A 23,058-nucleotide genomic window follows, 5' to 3' on the forward strand; every position below is an offset into this window, starting at 1 on the left:
CCCTGGTGGCTCAGACGGTAAAGAATCTGCCTGCAACGCAGGAGACCCGGCTTCGAGCCCTGGGTCGGGAAGATCCCCTGGAAGAAGGGAATGAATGTCAACCCACTCCAGTGTTCTTGCCTGGAGAATGCCATGGACAGAGCTATAGTTAAAGTCCTAGACCCAAAAAGTGTTGTGCCCCCAACAGCATTTTAACTTTGATTTTTGAAGATTCATATATATATGTGTGTATATATACACACAAACACACATATACAAACATATATAAGCTGCAAAGTTGCCTCAGTCGAGTCCGACTCTTTTTGACCCCATGGACTGTAACCCACCAGGCTCCTCTGTCCATGGGATTCTCTGGGCAAGGATCCTGGAGTGGGTTGCCATGCCCTCCTTCAGGGCATCTTCCCAACTCAGGAACTGAACCTCCATATCCCAAGACTCCTTCACAGCAGGCAGATTCTTTACTGTCTGAGCCACTGGGAAGCCCATATATATATATACAACGGCTCAGCGGTAAAGAATCCGCCTGGAAGGCAGGAGACCGGGGTTCGATCCCTCGGGCAGGAAGATCCCCCGAAGAAAGGAAACGGCAACCCACTCCAGTATTCTGGCCTGGAGAATCCCATGGACAGAAGAGCCTGTTGGGCTACAGTCGATGTGGTCTCACAGAATCAGAGATGACTTAGAAAGTGAACAACAACTATATACATGTATGTATACACACACATATATATACACATACACACACACAACACGGTTCCTCTGTCTCTATGGCTTTCTCTGAAGTACACATTAAGCAGGAATGACTGAGCCATTATACACACATATATATTACGTATGAAGCAGAAATGAGCCCTTGTGTTCTAAGCCAAGATGCAGAAACTCTCCGTGCAGACCACGTGCTGATTCTGTCTGTCCCTTCCTTTCAGTGAGGAGCTCAGAGTCCCAGCGAATTTCCCAGGCAATGAGGCCCGAGACCCCGCTTCCCTGTGGCTCAAAACCTTTCCGCTGAGCCCCACCTCTCAGCCTCAGCCCTACTGTGTGTTTGGTCCAGAAATCCGGGTGTTTGAAAGTCTCACAAATAAGTGACTTGTTCCCTCCTCCCTTCAACCTCCGTGAAGGTTCACCCAGGTCAGAGAAGAAGCAGCACAGAGGTATGATCACGATCCTGGGGACCCGGGATCACCTACACACACCCCAGACAGGAACCCCATGAAATGAGGGGGCTGGAGCCTGCAGATGGGACCTTATGTGGAATCAGGGTCTCTGCAGACGTGATGGAATGAAGGGTCTGAGATGAGGCCCTCCTGGAAGGGGGTGGCCCTAAATCCAAGGACAGGGTCCTCATAAGACACAGAAGAGGAGAGACAGGGACACAGAGGAGAAGCCACGTGGAGACGGAGGCGGAGACGGGAGGGAGGCGGCCACCAGCCCAGGGACAGACGCCTGGAGCTCCCGGAAGCTGCAACAGGCGGGAAGGACCCTCCCCTGGAGCCTCTGGACGGAGCTCAGCCCTGGGTCCCCTTGACCTCAGACGTCTGGTCCCCAGGGATGGGGGAGGACAGATGCTTCTGGTTTGAATTCACTGGTCTGTGATCCTTGGTCCCGGGGACCCCACGCACTGTCCCAGCAGAAAGCAAGCCTGAATCTGATGCAAGTCAGCAACGGGACACAGTATCACCTTCAACTCAGATGAGTGTTGCCGGCGTCTCTGTCAGAGGAGAAGAAGGAATCTCGAGCCGAACTGCTGGGAGAAGAGGGATCCGTTGGCATCGTCTGTACAGACGTGGCCAGTACAGTGTCTCCACTTAAGAGTCCTGTGCCTAATGGTTCCCTGAGACTTAAGCGTAAATATCCAGCGGTTTCTTAGGTAGCCTTGCATCTCGGACAAGCTTTGTCAAGAACCTCAGAGAGAGGCTCGGGGCATCTACAGCGTATCGGCGCTGACTGGTCCTTCCAGAGCCCTGTCTGCAGAGGCAGAAAGCTTCTCCACGAACGGGAGAAAACGGAGGACACGCCCTGTGGTCCCGCACGGCCGGACACGCTGGTGACCGCCTGACCTCGGTCACCGCACAAGGCCCCTCGGCGACTGAGGGACAGCAGGAGGCACGTGGCTCCTCCCAGACACCGGGCTCCCTCTCTTGCGCTCCTCTGTAGAAGTCTTCCTTCACCCTCCGTCAAGGCGCAGACACAACGCACGTCCTAGTTTCCCTAGAAAATGACCCAAACCAGCAAACACTCTCCAAAACGTGTTGAGAAGACTTCCCCTGGAGCCCCGGACGCGCAGAGACTTCCTGAGTAGCTGGTGTGGTCCCTGCATGGTTCATTTTCCATAGCCACGTCCATCCACCAACGTCCGCGTCAAATACGCCCGCCAGTCTGCGTGGTCGTCCCTCACTGAACTTGCTGAACACACAACGCAATCCTACTCCAATTCATTTCTCCACTGTGTGTGTTTCCGTGGGTGTGTGCATGCATGCCATGATAAGGTATTTCTCCAGCAGTTGTTAAAAGCTTCTTGGTGTTGTTCCATCACTAACTCCTGTCTGACTCTTTGCGACCCCATGGACTTGGGCCACCCCCAGGCTCTTCTGTCCACGGGATTCTCCAGGCAGGAATGCTGGGGTGGGCTGCTGTGCCCTCCTCCAGGGGATCTTCCTGACCCAGGACCCAGGAATTAAACCTGGGTCTCCCGCACTGCAGGCAGATTCTTTACCAGCTGAGCCGCCACGGAAGCCCGATTCTGTCTCTGGTGGGCATTAGTCACTCAGTCGTGTCCAACTCTTTGTGACCCCCTGGACGGTAGCCCACCAGGCTCCTCTGTCCATGGGGTTCGCCAGGCAAGAATACTGGAGTGGGCTGCCATTTCCTTCTCTAGACGTTGCGTAAGTAGTTCTGACGATGAAACGTCATTTCAAGTCACCCGTTTGGAAATCTCACAGTCCTTCCGGAAGGCAATCGGCTTGTTGCATCACCAAAGTCCGTAGGATGGAGGGCGACCTGCCCATCACCGCAGAGGGTCCCCGTGAGAGCCAATGCTCTGCTGCCCACAGTGGGGTCCTCATCTTAGGAAAATGGAATAAGAGGAAGAGCGGACGGTGGGCTGGGCCTGGAGACCCCAGAGTTGAGTCAGGACCAGCTGCCCTCGATTTGAGTCAGAAGCACACTTGCACGCATTCCCTGTCTGAGGCGGTCCATTCAGACAGACCCTCTGGAAGGGCTCTCTTGTCTCAACTGCTTCCCCATGTCTGGACCACAGGACCTCTGTCCCCCTCCAGCCCACTCTGAAAACACCCTCCCGCCGTAGGGCGCTTTCACTAAATATCGCAAACACCGTGTCTCTTCAGACATCAACAGCGTGGGTCGGTGACCTGCCTCCTTTAACTGGGACAACCTAGCAAGGTGGTTCCGCCCGACTTCTCTGCATCTCTTGGGCACAGGGTAACACTCACATCTCCGAGGACAGAGGCCAAGAGATGGTCCAGGAGGGAACTTCACGACAGATGCCCACGGGGTGTCCACGCCTTTCCACGTCTCTGCTGAAATAACTGTGCATTTATCCCAACACACCCATGGACCAACGGAAGCTAGACCCTTTCAGAACTTTAAGCTCATTCTCTGTGATTTCAGGTAAACAACAGAAGCAAATATACACTGAGAAGAAAAACCTCATCATTTCAATCAACAGCTAAAAAAAAAAAAAATTCCGTCATGTTGATTGAGAAAAAAAAAAAATTCCAAAATATTGTCGTGCAAACAAGTAAGGCACTCTTTATCTGCCTTTATTCAAAGAAAGTCAGCGTTCCAACAAAAAAGAATGGAGTCATTTTTTTTTTTTTTAACCGATAAAATCAGAAAAGGGCCACGGGTTTGGAGGCAGAGAAGCACCATTTCTCATCTGCGTTCCGTCTCTGTGTGAAGAGAGAGACAGGCTGGTGAAATCGAAAATGACTTTTTTTTTTTTTTTTCCCCAACAACTGCTCCGAGAGCTCTTTGGCAAGCAAGAGGCTGTGTCTGCCGGCCAGTCCGTGGTTTTTCCTTCCTATGACTGGCGAGAGGCAGGCCCCACCCCCCACAACCCCCCAGCAGAAGCTTCGGAAACCTGGATACAGAAAACACAGGGAAACGCGCCTTCGTGTTCAATTCTCGGATCTGAGAACTGGGTCGTAAGAAGTGGCTGTCTCACGGTCCAGAAACCCCCAGCCCCATCTTTCTGTGGGGTGTGTCCGTGTGGGCGACTCAAAATCATTTAAAAAGGAAAACAAAACTCAGTTTGAATCCAAGGAACAGGCTCAGCACAGTCCACACTGGGGAGAAGGAAAAAAAAAAAAGAAGAAGAAATTCAGGGCCAACAAACTGACATTTCAGGCTCAACTATGCCAGGAACGTCTCAAGGACAGAGCCGGCTCCATCTCAGATAGCTTCCATCTGGCAGCAAAGTGAGTGAGTCTGTGTGGAAGAGAGGCTGGTCTCTTAATGCGAAACACCATGAAGGTGTTTGCTGAGCACCGCTGGACGTTCATGGCTCTCTGAGTGACCAAACAACGGTGCCGATTACATTTCGTGGCAACTAGCCTGTCCCCCAGAGGAGGGCGTGGCGACCCGCTCCGCTATTGGAGCCTGGAGAATCCCACGGTCAGAGGAGCCCGGTGGGCTGCGGTCCGTGGGGTCGCAGAGAGTCAGACAGGACTGAAGCCACTCAGCAGAACCTGGGCAAAGCTGGCTGCATCTGCCCCCCAAAAAGGACAGATTCACCTGGAAGCCTGGGATCCAGATGCTGAACGGGGCCATGAGAAACCCGTCCAAGGCCGCGCCCCGGGGCCACCACCCAAGGTCGATGACCCGGGCCCCCTACCTCCCACAGCCAGGACACAAACACCCACTCCCCCACGGCCCCCCGAAAGAGCAGGCCCCGGCCTCTCAGCTTCAGGTCACACAGCCTCCCTGGACCCCCAGAGGGCTCCCCCCACCCCACGTCTGCCTGTCTTTTCCTCCCCACATGTGGTTTTTATCGACACAGAAAGTGACATCACCTTGTTAACCTTCCTCTCCGGAACAAGATAAAAAACACAGTCCAAAAAAGAAAAAAAAAAAAAAAGTCTCTTTTTTTTAAGTGTTGCTTTTTTTTTTCTTCCATTTATTCTTTTTTTTTTCCCCCAAAAGGACTTGCACACAGTCCCCCAAGAAATCACACAAAAGGATCATTTTAAACTGGAAACCAAAGCAGGTGGGTTTTGCTCAAGTCCCCTGGCTGCTCAGCCTCCAATCTGGACTTGATTGCAAGTGGGGATTTTTTTTTTTCTCTCTCTTTTCTTTCCCCACTTTTCTGGAGGGTGGAGGAGGGGGTGGAACGTACCTTTCCTCGAGGTCAGGGTTATAGGAGCAATCGTGAAGGGAAAGCCACACACACACAGACACACACACACTCTGTCTCTGTCTCTGTCTCTCTGCTGTCCCCTTGCAAACAAAACTTTCAGCTGCCTCCGACTCGGAAATTCACCACCGCCCCCCAACCTCCCTACCCACCCACACCAGTCTCCTCTGGGGAGAGGTGTGAATTTTTTTTTAACACTTGAATACAAATATTTATAAGTTTATTTATATCTCCGTTTTACAAGATGTACATTCATACTATATGGTTTGACAAAATACAGTTTGTAAGACGAACTAAACTTGAGGGCATTTTGTGTGTGGGGTCGGTGGTCGGGGGGGCGGGTGGGTTGGGTTGCCGGCAAGCACAGCCAATAAAACCTTTGGCGTGTTTTGTTTTTTTTTTTTCCCCACCCCACAATAGCGGGGTTGCGACAGGGTTGGGGGGCGTGCTGCGTGATTTCATTTGCGTGATCCCTGAAAACCTGCGTAGGTCCAGACACACCTTGTATGCATAACCCAAACCCGGGCGCTGTGTCCTAAATAACCATCACTGCTCGTAAATTCAGGGAAGAAAGGCAAGAGGGCGGGGGGTGGGAAAGAGCAACAGGCTTAAAAAATATATAAAAATAAAGGCAAGGCAACGTCAAATTTACACTCAACATAATTAAGATAGCACATATTTAGGAACTTTCAACCAAAGGGGGTGGGGAGGGGGGAAATAAATAACATCCACATACACCTCCTACCAGGGACCAAAGGAGTGCGCCCCTCTGGGACACGGGAGCTCTGCGTCCCACGGGGCTGTCTTGGGGAAACCATCGCCTCTCAATAAATAGCGCGTTTTTAATAGCTTTGCAACTTGAACATTTTTTTTCTACATTCCTCAACCGGTTTCTCGTTAAATATCAAATTTCAATAAAACATTTATAAATTGCATCGTGTTCACGTGTATTGAAAAGTCAGCGTATTCCTAAGCTAATTTTTAATAAATTAGGCACCAGTTTTTTTTTTTTTTTTTTTTTTCTTTTTTTAATGTTGAGCTTGTCCACGGATAACCCCTCCGCCAACCCGACCTCCCAAACTTGGGGGTGGGGGGCAGAAAAAAAAAAGAGCAAAGTGCCTCAAACGTATGTTTGTCATGGAAGTCGGCTTCTCTGTACGCGACGCTGGGACTCAGGGCTTGGGGTACCCCCCCTTGAATTCGGGGAGCATTAACAGGGTTAAGTGAAACCCAGCGGTGCAAACGCTGGGCTGGGGGAGTTACCAGCAGGGCAGGGGTGGCCGTGAGCTGTGACACCAGCCCCTTCCCATTTCAGAATCCAGATGGCCCCACAGGGAACAGACTTCAAGGGCGAGCATGCAAGTGCCTGCAATCAGGGGCAGCTGGTCAGGGGTCCCAGCTCGGATGGGAGCAAAGTGGGCGGTGGGCGGCGGGGCGGGGGGGCGTCCCTGGATCCCCGGGCACGTGTGAGGCTCTGAAGATCCGCTTCCCAGGTGGGGGACGCTAACCTCACCGCATGCGCGACTCTGTGAAGGTTGGAAACACACGCATGGCCGCTTACTTCTGTCTGCAGCTAGCCTGGACCACAACCTCACCCAGCATGCACTCGGCCTCGGCCACGGGGAACAAAGTCATCCTGGAAAACACGACTGCAAAATGACCTCCGTGATCCCTCTAGAGACGAGCCACTGCTGAGATCTCTGCACCTCTCTGCTGAGCGTGCAAAACTTCTCCAAGGCAGACTCTTCATCACCTCAACTATGTGCAGTGAAAGTGAAAGTGTCGTGGTTCTGTCACGTCCGACTCTTCGTGGCCCCATGGACTGTAGCCCGCCAGGCTCCTCTGTCCATGGAAATTCTCCAGGCGAGAACACTGGAGTGGGTTGCCATGTCCTTCTCCAGGGGATCTTCCCGACCCAGGGATCGAACCACACTGCAGGCACATCATTTACCGTCTGAGCCAGCAGGCAAGCCCAACATCCAATGCTAAGACCCATCAATGCAACCCCGTCCCCGCTGAGATAAAATTGCAAGTTTCCCAGCCTCACAACAGAAGGAAAAAAAAAAAAAAAAAGAGCGCTCGAATCTGTAAGTAAGACCTGAAACTGCAACAACCCAGCTGAGAAGAACAAGTTTTTGCTAAATCGGGAGTCCCCATCGTGGAAGGCTTCTCCGACCAGGGTCTCAGGAAATGAAACCGGTTCCATGGACTGGGGCCCGTCCTGGAGAAGACAGCCCCACGGCCCCTGGGCTCAACACCGCAGAGATCTGGTAGCACGTCTGCACACACAGGCCCGCTTGCACGTGGGTTTCACAACCAAAAATCCCACATCCGGTCTGGTGCTGTTCGGAGGAAACCCGTCCACTTTGCTTTCTAGGCAACAGTCCTCACTGGGTCTGCTCGCTGTGGAACTGGCCATGAAGGACTTTGAGAAGGGGGTCTTGTCTCTGCTCAGAAAACTACGTCCACCTCGGTACATTTACTGTCTCACGGCCGCTGGGAAGAGACCAGGATGGTCCCGGGGAGACCAGGACCTACCCAGAGCCTCCGCCCACCCCAGCACGCCCTGCTGACTGCCGGACAGACAGAACACAGAGACAGGATCTGGGCTGAGAAGAACTGACCACCAGTGGAGCTCCTAGCTCGAATCTGACCTGGAATTCCTGGGAGACACAGGAGGCCAGGAGCCGCCGCCCACCCTGGGCGCCCTCAACTGTCACCCGCCTCCACCCCCAGACTTTCTTCCTGCCCAGAGAGAGGCCAGGCCAGCTCCTCTCACAGCACCCCGCCCCCTCACACAGCTCAGGCTCCGTTCAGTTGTGGGGGGGCCCCCGTCCAAGAGGGGCGCACCCTGCTCACCCCATTTAAGCCAGACACAAGGACGAGATGACGCCTCATCCGGCAGGCCTACCAGCCTCTATTTTAAAACGTCAGTTTCTGCCAGACCAGACCTCACGTGTGTAGGGAGAGTCAACATTTAACTACAATGGATGGATGGTAAACCTTCCAAAAAAAAAAAAAAAAACTAATTGCACGAACACATTTTACCTCCAAGCTTTGCCTTTGACTCTAGGACGGATGAGGTTCATTTGAAAGTGTCAGTCGCTCAGGCGTGTCCCACTCTCTGTCACCTATGGACTGTAGCCCATCAGGCTCCTCTGTCCATGGGATTCTCCAGGCAAGAATCCTGAAGTGGGTTGCCACGCCCTTCTCCAGGGGATCATCCCCACCCAGGGATCGAACCCGGGTCTCCTGCACTGGTAGGCAGGTTCTTTATGTCTGAGCCACTGCATTTTGTAAACAACATAACGCAAAGTTTCAACTTATATGGGCTTTCTTGGTGGCTCAATTGGTAAAGAAATCACCTGCCATGCAAGAGACCCAGGTTCAATCCCTGGGTCGGGACTGATCCCCTGGAGAAGGAAATGGCAACCCACTCCAGTATTCTTGCTGGAAAAATCCCATGAAGGACTTCTGTTTTTTTTAATTCACAACCTTTCAGAAGGAGAGCTGCATATACAAGGCAAATTCCATAATGCCATGAATGCTGGGAGCGAAGCTTCCAAGTGATTTAAAAATACACATTTTTTTTTTTTTTTACCCCATCTCTCTCTTCATCATCTCGGAGCTTTGTTGAAACTTCAAAATTAGAAGGAAAAAAAAAATACTATGTTGAAGGGGCCTTTTGATTAAAAGAGTTTCAGATGTTGTAAATGCATCTACATTTCAGGTCAGTGCAAAGGTAAAATGTATTCCCTTACACGGAAGAGAAAAAAAAATAATTTTTTTTTTTCCTTACAGAAATGTACCCAAATGAAGGGGTAAGGGAAAACAGCCGGCAAGACTAAAAAGCCATTAAGCTGTTTTAGAATCAGAGTGGGCCAGCTGGGCTTTGGGGAACTAGGTAGCAAGTTCTGTCTGGGCACGCCTGGGTTGACTAAGGCAAACAAACAGACCAAAAAAAAAAAAAAAGACAGAAATGCACATTTTCGAGGTAGACAAGCCCAGCAACCATGCATGGCCACCACCACGCTCCCCTCAACCCAATCTCACGCAGCATTTGCAAAGCCCATCGCCTCTGACTCAACCTGGGAACCTCAACACTTTGGGTTTGGATACGTCAAGCGACTATGCCCCACGCCCCTGACCCACTTCCAAGACAGATAGCTGTCTGATGTTCACACAACAGGCAGAGAGGGGAAATCCATGGACAGGAGGAAAAAAAAAAGAAGAAGAAAAGAAAGGCTAGACCTGGCTACCCCTAGAAAAGTGAAAGTGAAAGTCACAGTGTCATCTTGGACTCTGTGAGCCCTCATGGACTGTATGTAGCCCGCCAGGCTCCTCTGTCCATGGGATTCTCCAGGCAAGAATACTGGAGTGGGTTGCCACGCCCTTCTCCAGGGGATCGTCCCCACCCAGGGATCGAACCCGGTCTCCTGCACTGGCAGGCAGGTTCTTTACCAACTGAGCCATCAGGGAAGCCCCACACCTTTAAAAAAAAAAAAAAATTCTCTTAAAACTGCCTGCCTGGAAGAGGCTTCCCAGAAAACAGCTCGGCCCCTCCCCCGCCCTCACGTCCTGGCGCCCCCACCCCCCACCCTCATCCTGGTTCTCGTCTCAAGCCACACCCAGCTCACTCCCACCACCGGGAAGCGCTCCCCTGCTACCCCGGCCATCCTGGCACTGGGCCCGCAGCATGCAGAGGTGGTGGTGGGGGGCGCGGAGGTAATGCCCTTCAAAGTCCGGAGCTGACAGGGTCAAGGGTGGACAGCTTTCTTTCTTTTTTTTTTTAAATCTATCATATTTACAATATTGCACTTTCCTGCAGGTCATTGCATGTCACTAGCGTGGATGCTTCACCAGTTACTATTATTATACCTTAAACCACCGCGCCCCTCTGTCCCGATTGCAAGTCCTTTCCGCATCTGAATTCTGCAGAACAGCCAGAGTGTCCATTCGAGGGGGAATTGAAAAGACTGGGGGGAAAGTTATCAAGTCGCCTGTTGTGCGGCCCAAGGAATCCTGAATCTGGCGCGCCGGGGCCAAACGCGGGCAGGACGATGGGGGGAGGGGGGCGGTCAGGCCGCCGGCCCTCCCCGGAACCGTCCCAGCGTGACACCCTGAGGTCCCCGGTGACCAGCATCACCTTGGCCAGGTCGTGTCAAATGCGCTTCGTTATTGCTACCTTTCAGGCGAAGGGTAGGGGAACGGTGGGTGCGCGGGCCGGCCCAGGAGGGAGTCCCTGCTTCCAAATGCCCGAGTCCACACTGAAATCCACACTGGGGGTTGGGGCGGGGGGGTGGGCGTCCCGTAGCTCCTTCTCCGATGAAACTTTTCCGTCCGTGGCAGTGAATATAGCCGCGCGCATCCAAACGTTGGCATCTTCAGAGGAGACCAGCCCCAGATCTTTTTGTTTCCTAGACTGTGAGATCTTGGAAAGGCGCGTGGTGGAGGCCGCATGCACAGGGTGGGAAGTGGCAGCCGCAGGCGAGGGCGGAGGGCAGCTCCACGTGGCCGAGGGTCGTCCCAGGACGCACAGACCGCCCGAAGAGGGGGCCGAGGTGGGGTGGTCCACCCGTCCCCTGCTCGCTCTTCCCGCCCCCGCGACGGTCTCCGCGAGGCCTTGGAGGTGCCGTGCACTCCCCGACGTCCCCTCCCGAGGCCTGCAGGGGGTGGAGAGGCATCTCCCAGGGCGGCCCCGGGGCGGGGAGCTCGCTGCGCCCCGGCTCCGGGGTGTCCGTGCTGCCCGTCGAGGCGCAGGGTGGGGGGCGGTGCGGGGAGCGGAGGGGTCGAGTGCAGGACGCCGCGGACGGATGGACGGACGGACACACGGGGTGGCGGGGCCCGGGGCGCGCGCGGGGCCGGCGGGCCGGCGGGTCAGAGCCCCAGGGCCTCCGCGTGCTTGCGTGCCTTCAGCCGCAGGTCGGCGATACTGGAGTTTTTGCTGTTGCTCTTCGCCGCGGCGGCCACGACGGCGGCGGCCGAGGCCGACTCGGCCAGCGAGGCGATGGGCAGCCCGAAGGGCGGCGGCGGGAACATCAGGTAGGGCGCGTGCGCCGCCAGATGCGGGTGGAGGTGCGGGTGCGCGTGCGCCACGCCTTCCAGCTGCAGCTGCGCCTGGACCTGGGATGGGAGACCACGCGCGCAGTCAAGACTTGTGGGGGGCGGGCTCTCCCGCACCGAGGATCCCCCAGACCAGGGGACCACCTCCCACTGTCCTCCGGATACCCAGTGTCAGGATGGAGGTCACTGCGTGTTCTGGGGAGGGGGGCGCTTTCCTGCCCGGAGGACCCCTCCCCAGACCCGGGGACCACCCCTAACCAAGCGACCACCCACCAGGGACCCCCCACCAGGGGACCACCATCCACCAGGGGACCACCACCTAACTGTCCTGTGGACACCCAGTGCCTGTTCTAAGGGGTGCCTTCCTGCCTCGAGGACGCCCCCCAGACAAAGGGACCACCCCTAACCAAGGGACCACCCACCAGGGGACCACCCCCCAGACCAGGGGAGCACCACCCACTGTCCTCTGGACACCCGGTGTCCGGGTGGGGGTCATTGGCTGTTTTGGGGAAGGGGGCTTTCCTGCCCCAAGGACACCGCCCCCCCCCACCAGGGGACCACCACCCACTCTTCTCTGGACACCTGATGTCTGGATGGGAGTCACTGGATGTTCTGGGGAGGGGGGCTTTCCCACCCCAAGGAGCTGGGGGATCTGCACCGTTCCCCAGGCGCACCGCAGCATCCAGCTGTCTACAGCTGACACCCCCTCCTCACCCGACTCTAGCTGATTGTCTGAGGTGTCCCTGGACTCAGGGTCCCGCCTATAGCTCAGGCCTCCCCCATCCAAACACACACACCCCTTCCCACAGACCAGTATCAGAATCTTCCAAAGGAATGTTTACCATCTGACCCATGGCATTTTGTAAAAACTGCCAAGCAAAGTTCCAACTTATATGGGCTTCCCTGGTGGCTGGGATGCTAAAGAATGTGCCTGCAATACCGAAGACCCGGGCTCGATCCCTGGGTCGCAAAGATTCCCTGGGCCGGGAAGACGCCCTGAAATAGGGGGTGGCCACCCACTTCCAAGAAGAGCAGAGCCAAGACTTCGATCTGCCATGACCTCATTTCGGAGGGCCCAACGCTGACCCCACGTCTGGGCAGCTGCCCCTGTAATAGACAGGGGCCGTTACAGGCCTGCGGCTGGGGGTGGGGGGGCGATGGGCCCCGCCCTGGAGGTTGGGGGCGGGGTCTGAGCGAGCAAGGTGCCGACCCCTCCCGGGCCCACAACCCCGAATCCCTACCTGCCTTCAGCCCCACGGGAGTTCCCAGCCGAAACCACGGTGTCACCCCTGGACGACCCTCCATAGTGAGACGGTCGTCCATGTTCTCACGCCTAGATGGCCCCCCCGGGTCACCCCTGGATGACCCCCTGCCGTGTTACCCCAAGATAACCCTCCATGGCGAGACGGCCCCCCACGTTGTCACCCCTGGACGACCCTCCTCAGTGGGACGGCCTCCCACGCTGTCACGCCTAGACGACCCTGCAGCCAGGTCAGACCCACAGACCTCGCGCCCCTCAGCACCCAGGGGCGCAGAGACAACCCCTAGGCGTGTCCTGCTTGCTCCCAAGGCCAGAGGACCCCCGACGCCCGCCCCCACGGAGTGCACACTCCCACCCCCACGCTGGGCCCGGCCCCCCAGCGTGCACGCTACCTCCCCCACGCTAGGTAACCCCCCCACGCCCGCCCCCCAGCGTGCACGCCCCACCCACGCTGGGCCCCCACCCCCCACCAGCGTGCACGCCCCCCGACGCCCACCCGCCACCAGCGTGCACGCCCCCACCCCCACGCTGGGCCCCGCCCCCTCCCGCAGCAGAGGGGGCGCCCGCTCTAGTCCAGCTCCCCCTGCAGATCCCGCCACGCGGCTCCCGCCAACCACCCGAGGCTGCTCCAGGCCAGGGGCGGTGGCGCGGCCCCTGGTACACCTGGACTCCGAAGGCTCTGTCCTCCGACCTCCCGGCTGCCCCCCTCCTTGCACAGGACCGCCTGCGCTGCTGGGAGCTGGGCAAACTCCCCCCTCCGCGCCCCACCCCCAACTCTGAGGTGCAGGGGGCAAAGACCACTCCGCCCTCCGCCCCCCGACTCTGAGATGCAGAGAGGCCGGGCTGGCTGCAGGAAAAGGTGCTCGCGCACGAGTGGGAGCCACACACCCGCTCCGTCCCCAACCAGGCACCGAGCGAGTGGGCGCTTCCGGGGTGGGTAGCATTTTTTATTTTCCCCTCTGACTTTCGTTAGAAAAAAAAAAAAAACAATTGTGTCTGGCTTTCTGTCCTTGTCGTCCCCCAAAAGGAACTCTCGGGAGTTTTATAGCGTGGTGTTAATAAGCACCAACGGGTTTACAGGGCTTCCCTGGTGGCTCAGTGGTCAAGAATCCGCCTGCAATGCAGGAGACCCGGGTTCGATTCTTGGCGGGGGAAGATCCCCTGGAGGAGGGCATGGCAACCCACTCCAGTGTTCTTGCCTGGGAAAAATCCCACGGACAGAGGAGCCTGGCGGGCTGCAGTCTGTAGGGCTGCAAAGGGCCGGACAGGACCGTGTGACCACGCACACGGCGCAGCACAATGGGCTCACAGCACAAAAAGTGGTTCCCCTTCCTTCCCCCGGGGCGGGTTAGAGGCGGCGGCGGCGCCCCTGGGGGGAGAAGTAAACACAAAACCGCGCTACCTGTTGGAAGGGCATCCTCAGTGCGCCCATGTTCACGTAGGGGGCCACCCTGCAGGCGTCCAAGTGGCTGGCCGTGCCCAGGATCACGCCTGCGAGCAAGCACACGAGAAGTGAGCCCTCCGCGCCCGGCGGCCTCCCCGCCGCCCCCACCTCCATCCTGCGCCCTGCCCCCGCCCCCCTCCCCCGCACCCACCTTTGTGCATTTGGTTCTCCTGCTTGCGGCATTTGGCTCTCCGGTTCTGGAACCACACCTGGGGGCGGGGCGGACACACGTGCACCCCCCGTCGTGAGCGCAGGCAACGCATGCTTTCCAGAGGACGCCGGCCGCTGTGCTAGGCGCCTGGGGTTCCTGCCCCCCCCCCATCCAAAAGCTGCCTGTGGGCCCCCTCAAGGCCTTCCTCCCCTGCCCGTCTCCCCAGCCCCAGCGCAACTGGGCCCCTGCAGCTGCAACCTGTCCGCAGCTAAGTGGGACTAGAGGGTTAGCATCCATGAACGGAAGGCGGGCAGGTGGGTCCTCCGCTGTGCTGAGCCGCTCAGTCCCATCTGACTCTGTGACCCCATGGACTGCAGCCCGCTAGGCTCCCCTGTCCGCGGGATTCTCCAGGCACAGATACTGGAGTGGGTTGCCATGCCCTCCTCCAGGGGATCTTCCCCACCCAGGCATCGAACCTGGGTCTCCTGCATTGGCAGGCGGGTTCTTTACCATCTCAGTCACCAGGGAAGCCCAAGAGGGTCCTCGGGTGGCCGTGGAGAACCGTCCATCGTTTTGTGCCGGCCGCCCCCACTCCAGCCGGTCAGCCCACTGGTCCAACTTGACCTACCACCCCGACCTTCCACCTCCTCCTGACCAGCCTCCTCCCTAATCAAGCTCTGGGGTCCAGGAACCTCCATGTCCTCCAAGGCACCCTCCCCCTCCTTGGAAGCCTGGAGGGTCCCAGCTACACATCCCCGAGTCATGACCGTCCTTGATCCCCAAAGACTGGGTGCACACACGCCCCTCCCACAAAACGCAGGCCCCGGACTTCGGGTACAAGAAATGTCAACTCGAGGGGCTCCTAATCTCTTGAAAGGGTGTTGAGACCCTTCCCAGGCCGACGAGCATCACAAGCCTGACAAGATTGGGGTGTAAAGCCCCACGCCACCCCATGCCCTGTCCAGCCCTCCCCCACACTGACTGTTCCCCTTCCTCCAAACAGCCCCATGCAGATGGCATCCAGGGCCTTCCCTCCGTCTAGGTTCCTCAGCACTTCAGTCTTCCTTCCTGACTTTCTCCCAAACTCCCCTCCAGCCTCTCTCACCCTGCCCCCTCTGGGGTGCTCCAGGATCTCCCAGGATAACTGGGCCATGCCCCACCTCTGGGGGGAACTCGGGTATCCTGCGATGGTCCAAGCCCAGGGCCTGGGGCCGCTCCTGTCTCCCACCCTGCCCAGGAAAACCTCAGCTCCCACGGAGGCTGCAAGCAGCCTGGACTGCAGGACACCTGAACTTCTCCCTCGCAGCCTCTTAAGGGCCCGTTTTCCATCCTCTAGGACCCGCCTGTCCAAACAGAACTGATTCCCCCCCCCCCCCCAAGCGTGGGAAATCTCACCCCACCACGCTGCAGGGAGCCTGGCAAATCTGGATGCCCCGTTGCTCCAAAAAGAATTTTCCAAAAATGTGCCCCCTCTCAAGACGTGGAGACTCCCAAATCCAGATTGCATTTCCAAAGCCTGCACTCCGATTCCTTCCCCACCCGCGAACCGCCCTGAATCTCCACCGCCTTGCACTCAGCTTGGGACTGGACCTCTCCGTTTCCGACCCTTCCTGGACACCGTGGTCTCCTTGAGGTCCAGAACCCAGCCATCTTCAGGAAAGGATGTGAAAATTCGGAGCCAGACGCGAGAATTCTGCACCACCACCACCCCACCACCACCAAGGGCATTTTTTCCCCGAAAAGAGAATCCTATTTAAATCTAAGAAAGAAAACTCACTTTCCCTTCAGCACAGGGAAAGAAGAAGAAGAAGAAAAAATAAGATTACTGGAGAATAAAAGTGATGAATTAGCCACTGCGTTCGGCGATAATAAATCAGTCTTGGGGTGATTCACGATCAATTCCAATTAGTCCTGAATATGCTAAGTAAAGCACACAAGAGTGCTTTAGACAGTTATTTCTTCATTAAGGATCACTGGCTGATTTCTCTCACAAATGCTGTAATCTGATTTCCTTTTGATTTCCATTACAGACAGTGAATAATGACATTTAATTTAGCTCTGCGCCATAAACCCAAAGATATTTGTCGTAATTAAATTACCGCCCGCGCCTCACCGTGGTCTCATAACTTTCGATTATAACCCTGACAGTTGGGTGATATGAGTTTTCCAGTACAACGCTAAAAATAAAAGGTTAATAAGGACCAGCTTCCAAAGGGTCTTCAATTTATTTACAGCAAATTTCCACTCTAAATTGAAACACTATCCTCTAACAACACAGGGCAGCCTGTACGGAAAAGGATTACCCAACAGTTCAGACTCAGGATTAAAATATAGAGCATTTTCGGCTCTTCCTCTTCGAGTCCACCTTCCCCCGCCCCCTTCCCTGGCTTCGGCACAGCAGGGTCCGAGTTTTAACTAATTGGTTTTTATGACCACTTTCTGCCTTCTCTTTATTACACGATGCTTTTCCCCGTGGCCAAGTGGAAATTATTTCTTTTCTTCTAGTCCCATGTTTATTTTTATTATTATTTACAATCGTTAAATTTTAATCCAACTCCGGATCAATAGGCCTGCGCGCCTCACTTTCCCCATTTTCCCACCTCCCGCCCCCCCCAACCTTTTTTTTTTTTTCTTTTTTTTTTTTTTTAGGGCTTCTCTCAAGATCTGTAGCCACCCAAGAAGCAATTTTCTGCCAACTCGGTCTCTCCTGCGAAGGTGCTATTCAGTAATAGACTACTGAAAGAAATAGTGTGGAATTAAATTACAAGTAATTTATTTTTATAGAAACAGTACATCAAGGCCTGGGAGATATTACGGATCCCGGGCAGAAAGGCTGTGAAATGACATAAAAGTTGATGTCCCCTTCAGCAAAAGTTTAATCTTTTCATTAATTTAGATAGGGCAGCCCCATCCATCTTGACGGAGAAAGGTGGCCAGGAGTTCCCCCCCCTCACCGCCGCGCGCCCCTCCTCGCCTCGGCCACAGACGCCGGGACAAATTGGCTCGGGGACGCGGTCCCCCAGCCGGGCTCGCCCGCGGTCCCAGGGACGCGGGCAGCATCACCGCTTCAGGACCCGGAGAAAGCTGGACACGCTGGGGGGGGGGGCCCCTGCGGCGTCTCCGCCTACGCAATCCCAGTTACCGCGGCGGCAGAGAGGAAAAAGGGATGGAGATAGAATGCAAACACCTTCCCCCCCACCCCGCGCCCCGCTCCCCAAATGAAAGCTTTTGTAAAACACCGTCTCTAAAACCCTTCCGTGTTTTCGTTTCATGCGTACAATCTCAGCCCAGTCGTGTTTAAAGACGTTGATCCTACAGCAACAAGAAAGCCGTTCTCTCAAAGCCCCGGCTGCACGCGGTCCCCTCCCCCCGTTGGCTGCATTAATTCCATTTATTTAAATAACCAGTCCCCGGAGCCCAGGGACCGTGACCTTCTTTTCCTCCTCGCGGGCTCTGCTGTCCTGCCCGGAACCGTCAGCGCCGACGGAAAAGCCCAGCACGACTGGCAGGCCCGACCTTTTTTTCGCAGAGGGGGGGCTGTCTGCCCGGGGGTCTCTACCACCCTCCCCCGTCAATAAAGTCGTCCGCTTCACTTCCACGTTTCCAACAACCCCGAGGTTAAAAAAAAAGAAACCAGAAACAAACAACAAAACTATCCGGGAGCGCCCCCTCCCCCGCGCACGTGCACCCCCCCCCCCCCCGCCCCCAGCAGCCGGTGGCTCGCCAGATGGGGACATCACCAATTCCATGCGCCCGCGTCGCCGCCCCTGCGCGCCCCCTCCCCGGTCCCCGCCCGGCGCCCCGGCTAATCCGGCCCCGCGCGGGGCCGTAGCCTCAGTCACCGAGACGCGGAGGGCGAGGCTGCCAGGCAGGGCGCGCGCGAGACCCCGGGGAAGCCCCCGAACGCCCAGCTCCAGCCCCCGCCCCCCAGCCACCCACCCTGTGCGCTCGACGTGGAGGGCGAGAGTGCCAGGCCCGGCGCGCGCCAGGCCTCGGGGAAGCCTCCGAACGCCCACCGCAGCCCCGGGGTCCCGCGCGCTCCCGGGAAGGCCCCGGCGGCCCCGGGCCGAGGGGGCGCGCGCCGCTCCGGGGGCCGGGGTCTCACCTGCACGCGCGCCTCGGAGAGCCCGAGGCGCTGGCTGAGCTCCTCGCGCATGAAGGCGTCGGGGTAGTGCGTCTCGTCGAAGAGCCGCTCCAGCTCGTTGAGCTGCTCCAGCGTGAAGTTGGTGCGGCTGCGCCGCTGCTTCAGCTTCGTCTGCCCGTCCTCGTCCTCCGACTTCACGTCGTCGCGCTTGTCCTTGCAGTCGTAGAGACCTACGGGCGGGCCGAGGGCACAGCGCTGAGGCCCCCCGCGCGCCCCGGCCCGAGATCCCCGGGTCCCCCGCAGAGCCCCTCCTCCGGCCCCCGCCGGCCCCGCGCGCTGGGAACAACGGCCCCGCGCGCTGCGAACAGGCCGCGCGCCGGGAAGCTTTGGCTCGACGTGGCCGAACGCTGGCTGGGCCCACGGGGCGCGGGGCCTCGGCGGACAGCGCGCCCTGACGCAAAGCTGCGGGGAGCAGATAAAGCCAACTCGCAGGCAAGACGCGCTCTTTTGTAACTGACTCCGAACCCCGGCCCGGCTGGTGTATTTTGGCCTAATCTCCGAATAGTTTCCTCAATTATCCACTTCGCCTCTGTTGACATACTGACAGAACCTAACACACACACCCTTCCTCTCTTTTTTTGGAAACGGAATGGGGTGTTAAATGTTATGAAGTTAAAACACACATAGGCAGAGTCGCCCAAGTACGGGGTCCCTGGCGGGGGCTCCCGCAAACAGCTCCGGGAGAGCCCAGCCTGGCTGGGGGCTCCAGGCCCGAGAGAACCCTTGTCCCCCACCAACCCCGGAAGGACAGGAGCAGCTCCGGCCGGGCCAGAGCTGCCTTCAGATCGCCACAGAGCTGGGCGATCGGCAGACCTCATCTCCCTCCGATCAAGAAAGCAAACAAGAAAAGAGAAGTTAGTGGCTCAGTCGTGTCTGGCTTTGCGGGCCCACGGACTGTAGCCTGCCAGGCTCCTCTGTCCATGGGATTCTCCAGGCAGGAATACTGGAGTGGGTTGCCATGCCCTCCTCCAGGGGATCTCCCCCACCCAGGGATCAAACCGAGGTCTCCAGCAGTGAAGGTGGATTCTTTAATGTCTGAGCCAGCAGGGAAGCCCTCCCAAGAAGGCAACGCCGTATCTTAAGGGATGCAGGAAGGCGTCTAGGGGTGCCCCCAAGAGCACAGTTTCCTGACTTCCTGTTTTGCCCCTCGGTCTTCTGGAAGCATTCTCACGCCCCAACAGGACCCCAGGAGTGCAAACTCTCTTCTGTCCAAAAATTACAGGAGCATCTGTATTTGCTGGGGGACAGGGCAGTAAGGTCAGGATCAACCAGACTCTAACCCAGACACCTCTCCTTTCCATCTCCAGGAAATGCAGGCCCACACCAAACTCAGGGATTGAAAATAAAAGTTGGTTCCCCAGTCTCGGAGTTGGTGGAAGCCAAAAGCCGCTGATGCTGGGAAAGATTGAAGGCAGGAGGAGAAGGGGACGACAGAGGATGAGATGGTCGGATGGCATCACCGACTCGATGGACATGTTTGAGTAAGCTCCGGGAGATGCTGATGGACAGGGAGGCCTGGCGTGCTGCAGTCCATGGGGTTGTAAAGAGTGAACAACAACATTTTAGCAGCCTGTGTGCTTTTTTCTCTGATCATAGGGGCTACGGGGGTACAGGCAGAAAGGTCTCCCAACGCCCTCATTAGATGTCCCCTCTGGGTCAAGGAGAAGACGGTGGCCTTCCGTAAACTCTCTCCAAAGAGTCTGGGCTCCCACGACTTCTGAAAAGAGTCCGGAAGCGCGCTGGAGAAGCCCTCAGCCGTGAGCCCGGAAACTTGCAAAGGGGGAAAGACTCAAATTCTCCCTGGGGCCAGGGGAAAATCAGTGAAACCAGCCTGTCCCCCAGCGGGAGTTCCTAAGATGCTCACTAGCACTGAGGTCCTGAAACATCTCTCCTCAAGGCTCCTGGGCACCCAAGGCCCTCTCACCTCCTGAGACGGATGCCTTGCCAAGGATGCCCGACTCCTCCACCACCGGGGGGGGGAAAAAATCCTTTCCCAGAGGCAGCCGCACCTTGACTTTGTCGTGCAGGTGTCTTAAGCCTGAACCCCAGGGACGTGACCCCAGAATGAGAGGCTGGCCTTGAAAGTTCTGCAGAACCCAGGGCAGGCTCTGCAGAAACCACAGGCTCAGCGGTTACACGCGATCCGGGTGCTCAACATCTCCGTGTCTCTCCAGACCCCGGTGTCTCCCACCTCTCCATTCTGCCAGTTCGGCCGGGGGGCTCGGCCCTTCTGGGGGGGTCAGGGGGTGGTCTGCAGAGCCAGACAAGAGAGGAGCCACTGTGATGTTTCTTGCTTCTACTTTTTACAGCCCTTTCTCTTCCTGTCTATTTAAAATAGAAAATAAAAAAGGCCTCGATTGTGCTCTGCCCTCTCTCCAGGTGCCGACTGCCAGGGTTCTGCCGTCCTGACTGTCCAGGGGTGAGAGGAGGCAGGCAGAGGGGGAATTCAGCCTTTAAGGAGGATGGGGGAAGCCATGAAGGGGCCCAGGAGGTCACTCGCCAGGCGCTGTAAATTAAAAGTAGGCCTTGACCGGGGCTCGGGCCGGCAGACAGTCGCGTCTCCATCAAAGCACACCGTCTTTGTGGGAATTACAGGGCCAGGTGCGCTAGGCCTCGCCAGAGGGTGAGCCCCAGAGGTAAGACGATCCGAACCCAGGCTGGGGGACTCTCAGGGGTCTGGGGCTTATCCTAACTAAGCCTCCGCCAGCCTTCTGCCTCCGCTAAGGTCAAGGTTTCCAAAGGCCAGCCCTGAAGCCCTCCTGCCGGGACTACCCCAGCGAGGTGTGGGGCCCACAGCCTTCCAGGGGTCGCCAATGCCGACCCCTCTCAACACTGCAAGAGGAAAACACGGGGACCCACGCCCCATATGGCAAGCCTCTGTTTCTCCTCGCTTTGTCCAGAGAAATATAGACCTTCGGACGCTTTCAAACGCTCCCCGCTGAGAAATCCAGCCAGTTTTATTCCTCTGATTTATAGCTGCCGGCTGCCCTGTTTGCATGGAAATCCGCCCCCGGTGGGGACCATCTCGGCCCCGCTGAGAGAACCCTTGTAAACAAGCCTCCCCTCCCAGCCGCCTCTGCAGCCAACGACAGCGCCAAAACGCTTCGGAGATTTCAGCAAAAGCCGCAGGATGGGGGTCCTGCAGGAGGGCCCGCTGCGCCCTGCCGGCTGGGGTCTGGGCCGCCGCGCCCGCGCGTGCAAGGGGTTCCCGAGCCTCCCCGGGCCCTCCTGCCCCGCGCAGACCCTGACCGCTGCGGACACAGGGCTGGTCTTAATTTCACGGGCCCCGCGGCAGCCAACATCAAGGGGAAGTTTTCCCTAAGAGGGCTCGGGGCGCAGAGGCGAGGGAGGGGGCCGACGCCTGCCGGCCGGCGCTTTCCCCCACGCGACCCATTTCTAGCGGGGGAAGCGGGCAGGCGAGGGGCGCCTGGAAAGAGCTCCGGGGTTCGTCCCGGGGCACACAGACATCCCGGCGGGCACACGGGCGCGCAGCCGCCAGCCTTACCCTCGCCCAAACACCCGGTCGCTCTCCACCCGGGGAAAGGGCCTGCCGCTGGCACCCAATGCCAACCTCCCCACCCCCGGGGAAGCGATGCGCGCGGGCCCCGCGCCGCTGCCCGCCCTCGATCCGGCGCCTCCATCCGCCCCTGCCTCCTCGGTTTTCCGGCCGGTTTCTTTCTTACGAAAAAGCCTGGCGACGGGTGGCGGCCGGGGCCCTTCTGCGTCCGAGCCGTGGCTGTCAAGTGTTCAGCGTTTTGGGGGCGAAACGGAGGGCCCACCGCGGCGCCGAGCGAGACGCCGGGCGGCCGGGCTCGGCGGCCACGGGAAGCGCCGCGCCCGGGAGGGGCCCGGAGCCTGCGTCCGGCCCGGCTTACCTTCCGCCGCCCTCCCCGAACCGAACTCTTTGAGTTTGTCCTTGTCGGTGTCCACGTGGTCCTTAAAGAGGTGCAGCGGGCAGGGGCCGCCGGCCTCCGTAATGTCCTGGAGGTTGGACTCCGAGACCCCCAGCTCCCGCGAGCGCGCCAGTCCGCTCTCCAAAACTTCCCTGTACGTGATGGACTCTTTCTTGCCGCCGCCGCCGCCGCCGCCGCCGCCGCCGTCTTTGCTTTTCTGGTCAAAAGATTTGGATACAAAAGCCGTGAGTTCTTCCATGGCTGCCTGGGGGTGTGGGGGTGGGAACGGGGGGGGGGGGCGGCCGCGGGGGTCCGCGGGGCTGGCGAGGAGCCGGGCTGTGGTCCGCACGCCTCCCGCGCGCGGAGAGGACCGTCCGTGTGAAGGCAGGTCCCTCCTGCTGTTATTTATGCCTTTCAATTTGAGATCTCACTATTTATACGCGGCTACCTCTGCGCCCAACCCCCAACGCTCTCTGTCGGCAGCAATTACACCTCGCGGCTCCGCGGCGGGCGCACGCGGAGGCGCTATCTCTCCCCCACCTCCAGTCCGGCAATTGGTTTTCTTTTGATTTCATCACTGTTTGGCGTCTGTGGCACCTTGGTGTGGAGCGGTAAAGATCAAGTTTTTGAAGGGAGAGAGAGAGAGAGAGAGAGACGGATATGGAGAGAGAGAGGGAGCGCGCGCGCGCGCAGGGGCGCAAAGCGCCAGCGCCGCGAACAGGTATCCGCGT

At 57.6% G+C, this 23,058-nt stretch overlaps 1 protein-coding gene across 1 annotated transcript; it reads right to left on the reverse strand.

Moving 5' to 3' along the window:
* Positions 1-11,248: 11,248 nt before the first annotated feature.
* SHOX (SHOX homeobox) lies at positions 11,249-22,586 on the reverse strand. Its single transcript, XM_061137775.1, has 5 exons — positions 22,310-22,586; positions 18,396-18,604; positions 14,291-14,348; positions 14,098-14,186; positions 11,249-11,494 (listed from the first exon to the last, which is right to left on the reverse strand). The coding sequence occupies exons 1-5, from the start codon at positions 22,584-22,586 to the stop codon at positions 11,249-11,251; spliced, it is 879 nt and encodes a 292-aa protein (XP_060993758.1).
* Positions 22,587-23,058: the final 472 nt, after the last annotated feature.

Source organism: Dama dama, chromosome X, assembly GCF_033118175.1.
Source record: "Dama dama isolate Ldn47 chromosome X, ASM3311817v1, whole genome shotgun sequence".
In the NCBI taxonomy this organism is placed as follows: domain Eukaryota; kingdom Metazoa; phylum Chordata; class Mammalia; order Artiodactyla; family Cervidae; genus Dama; species Dama dama.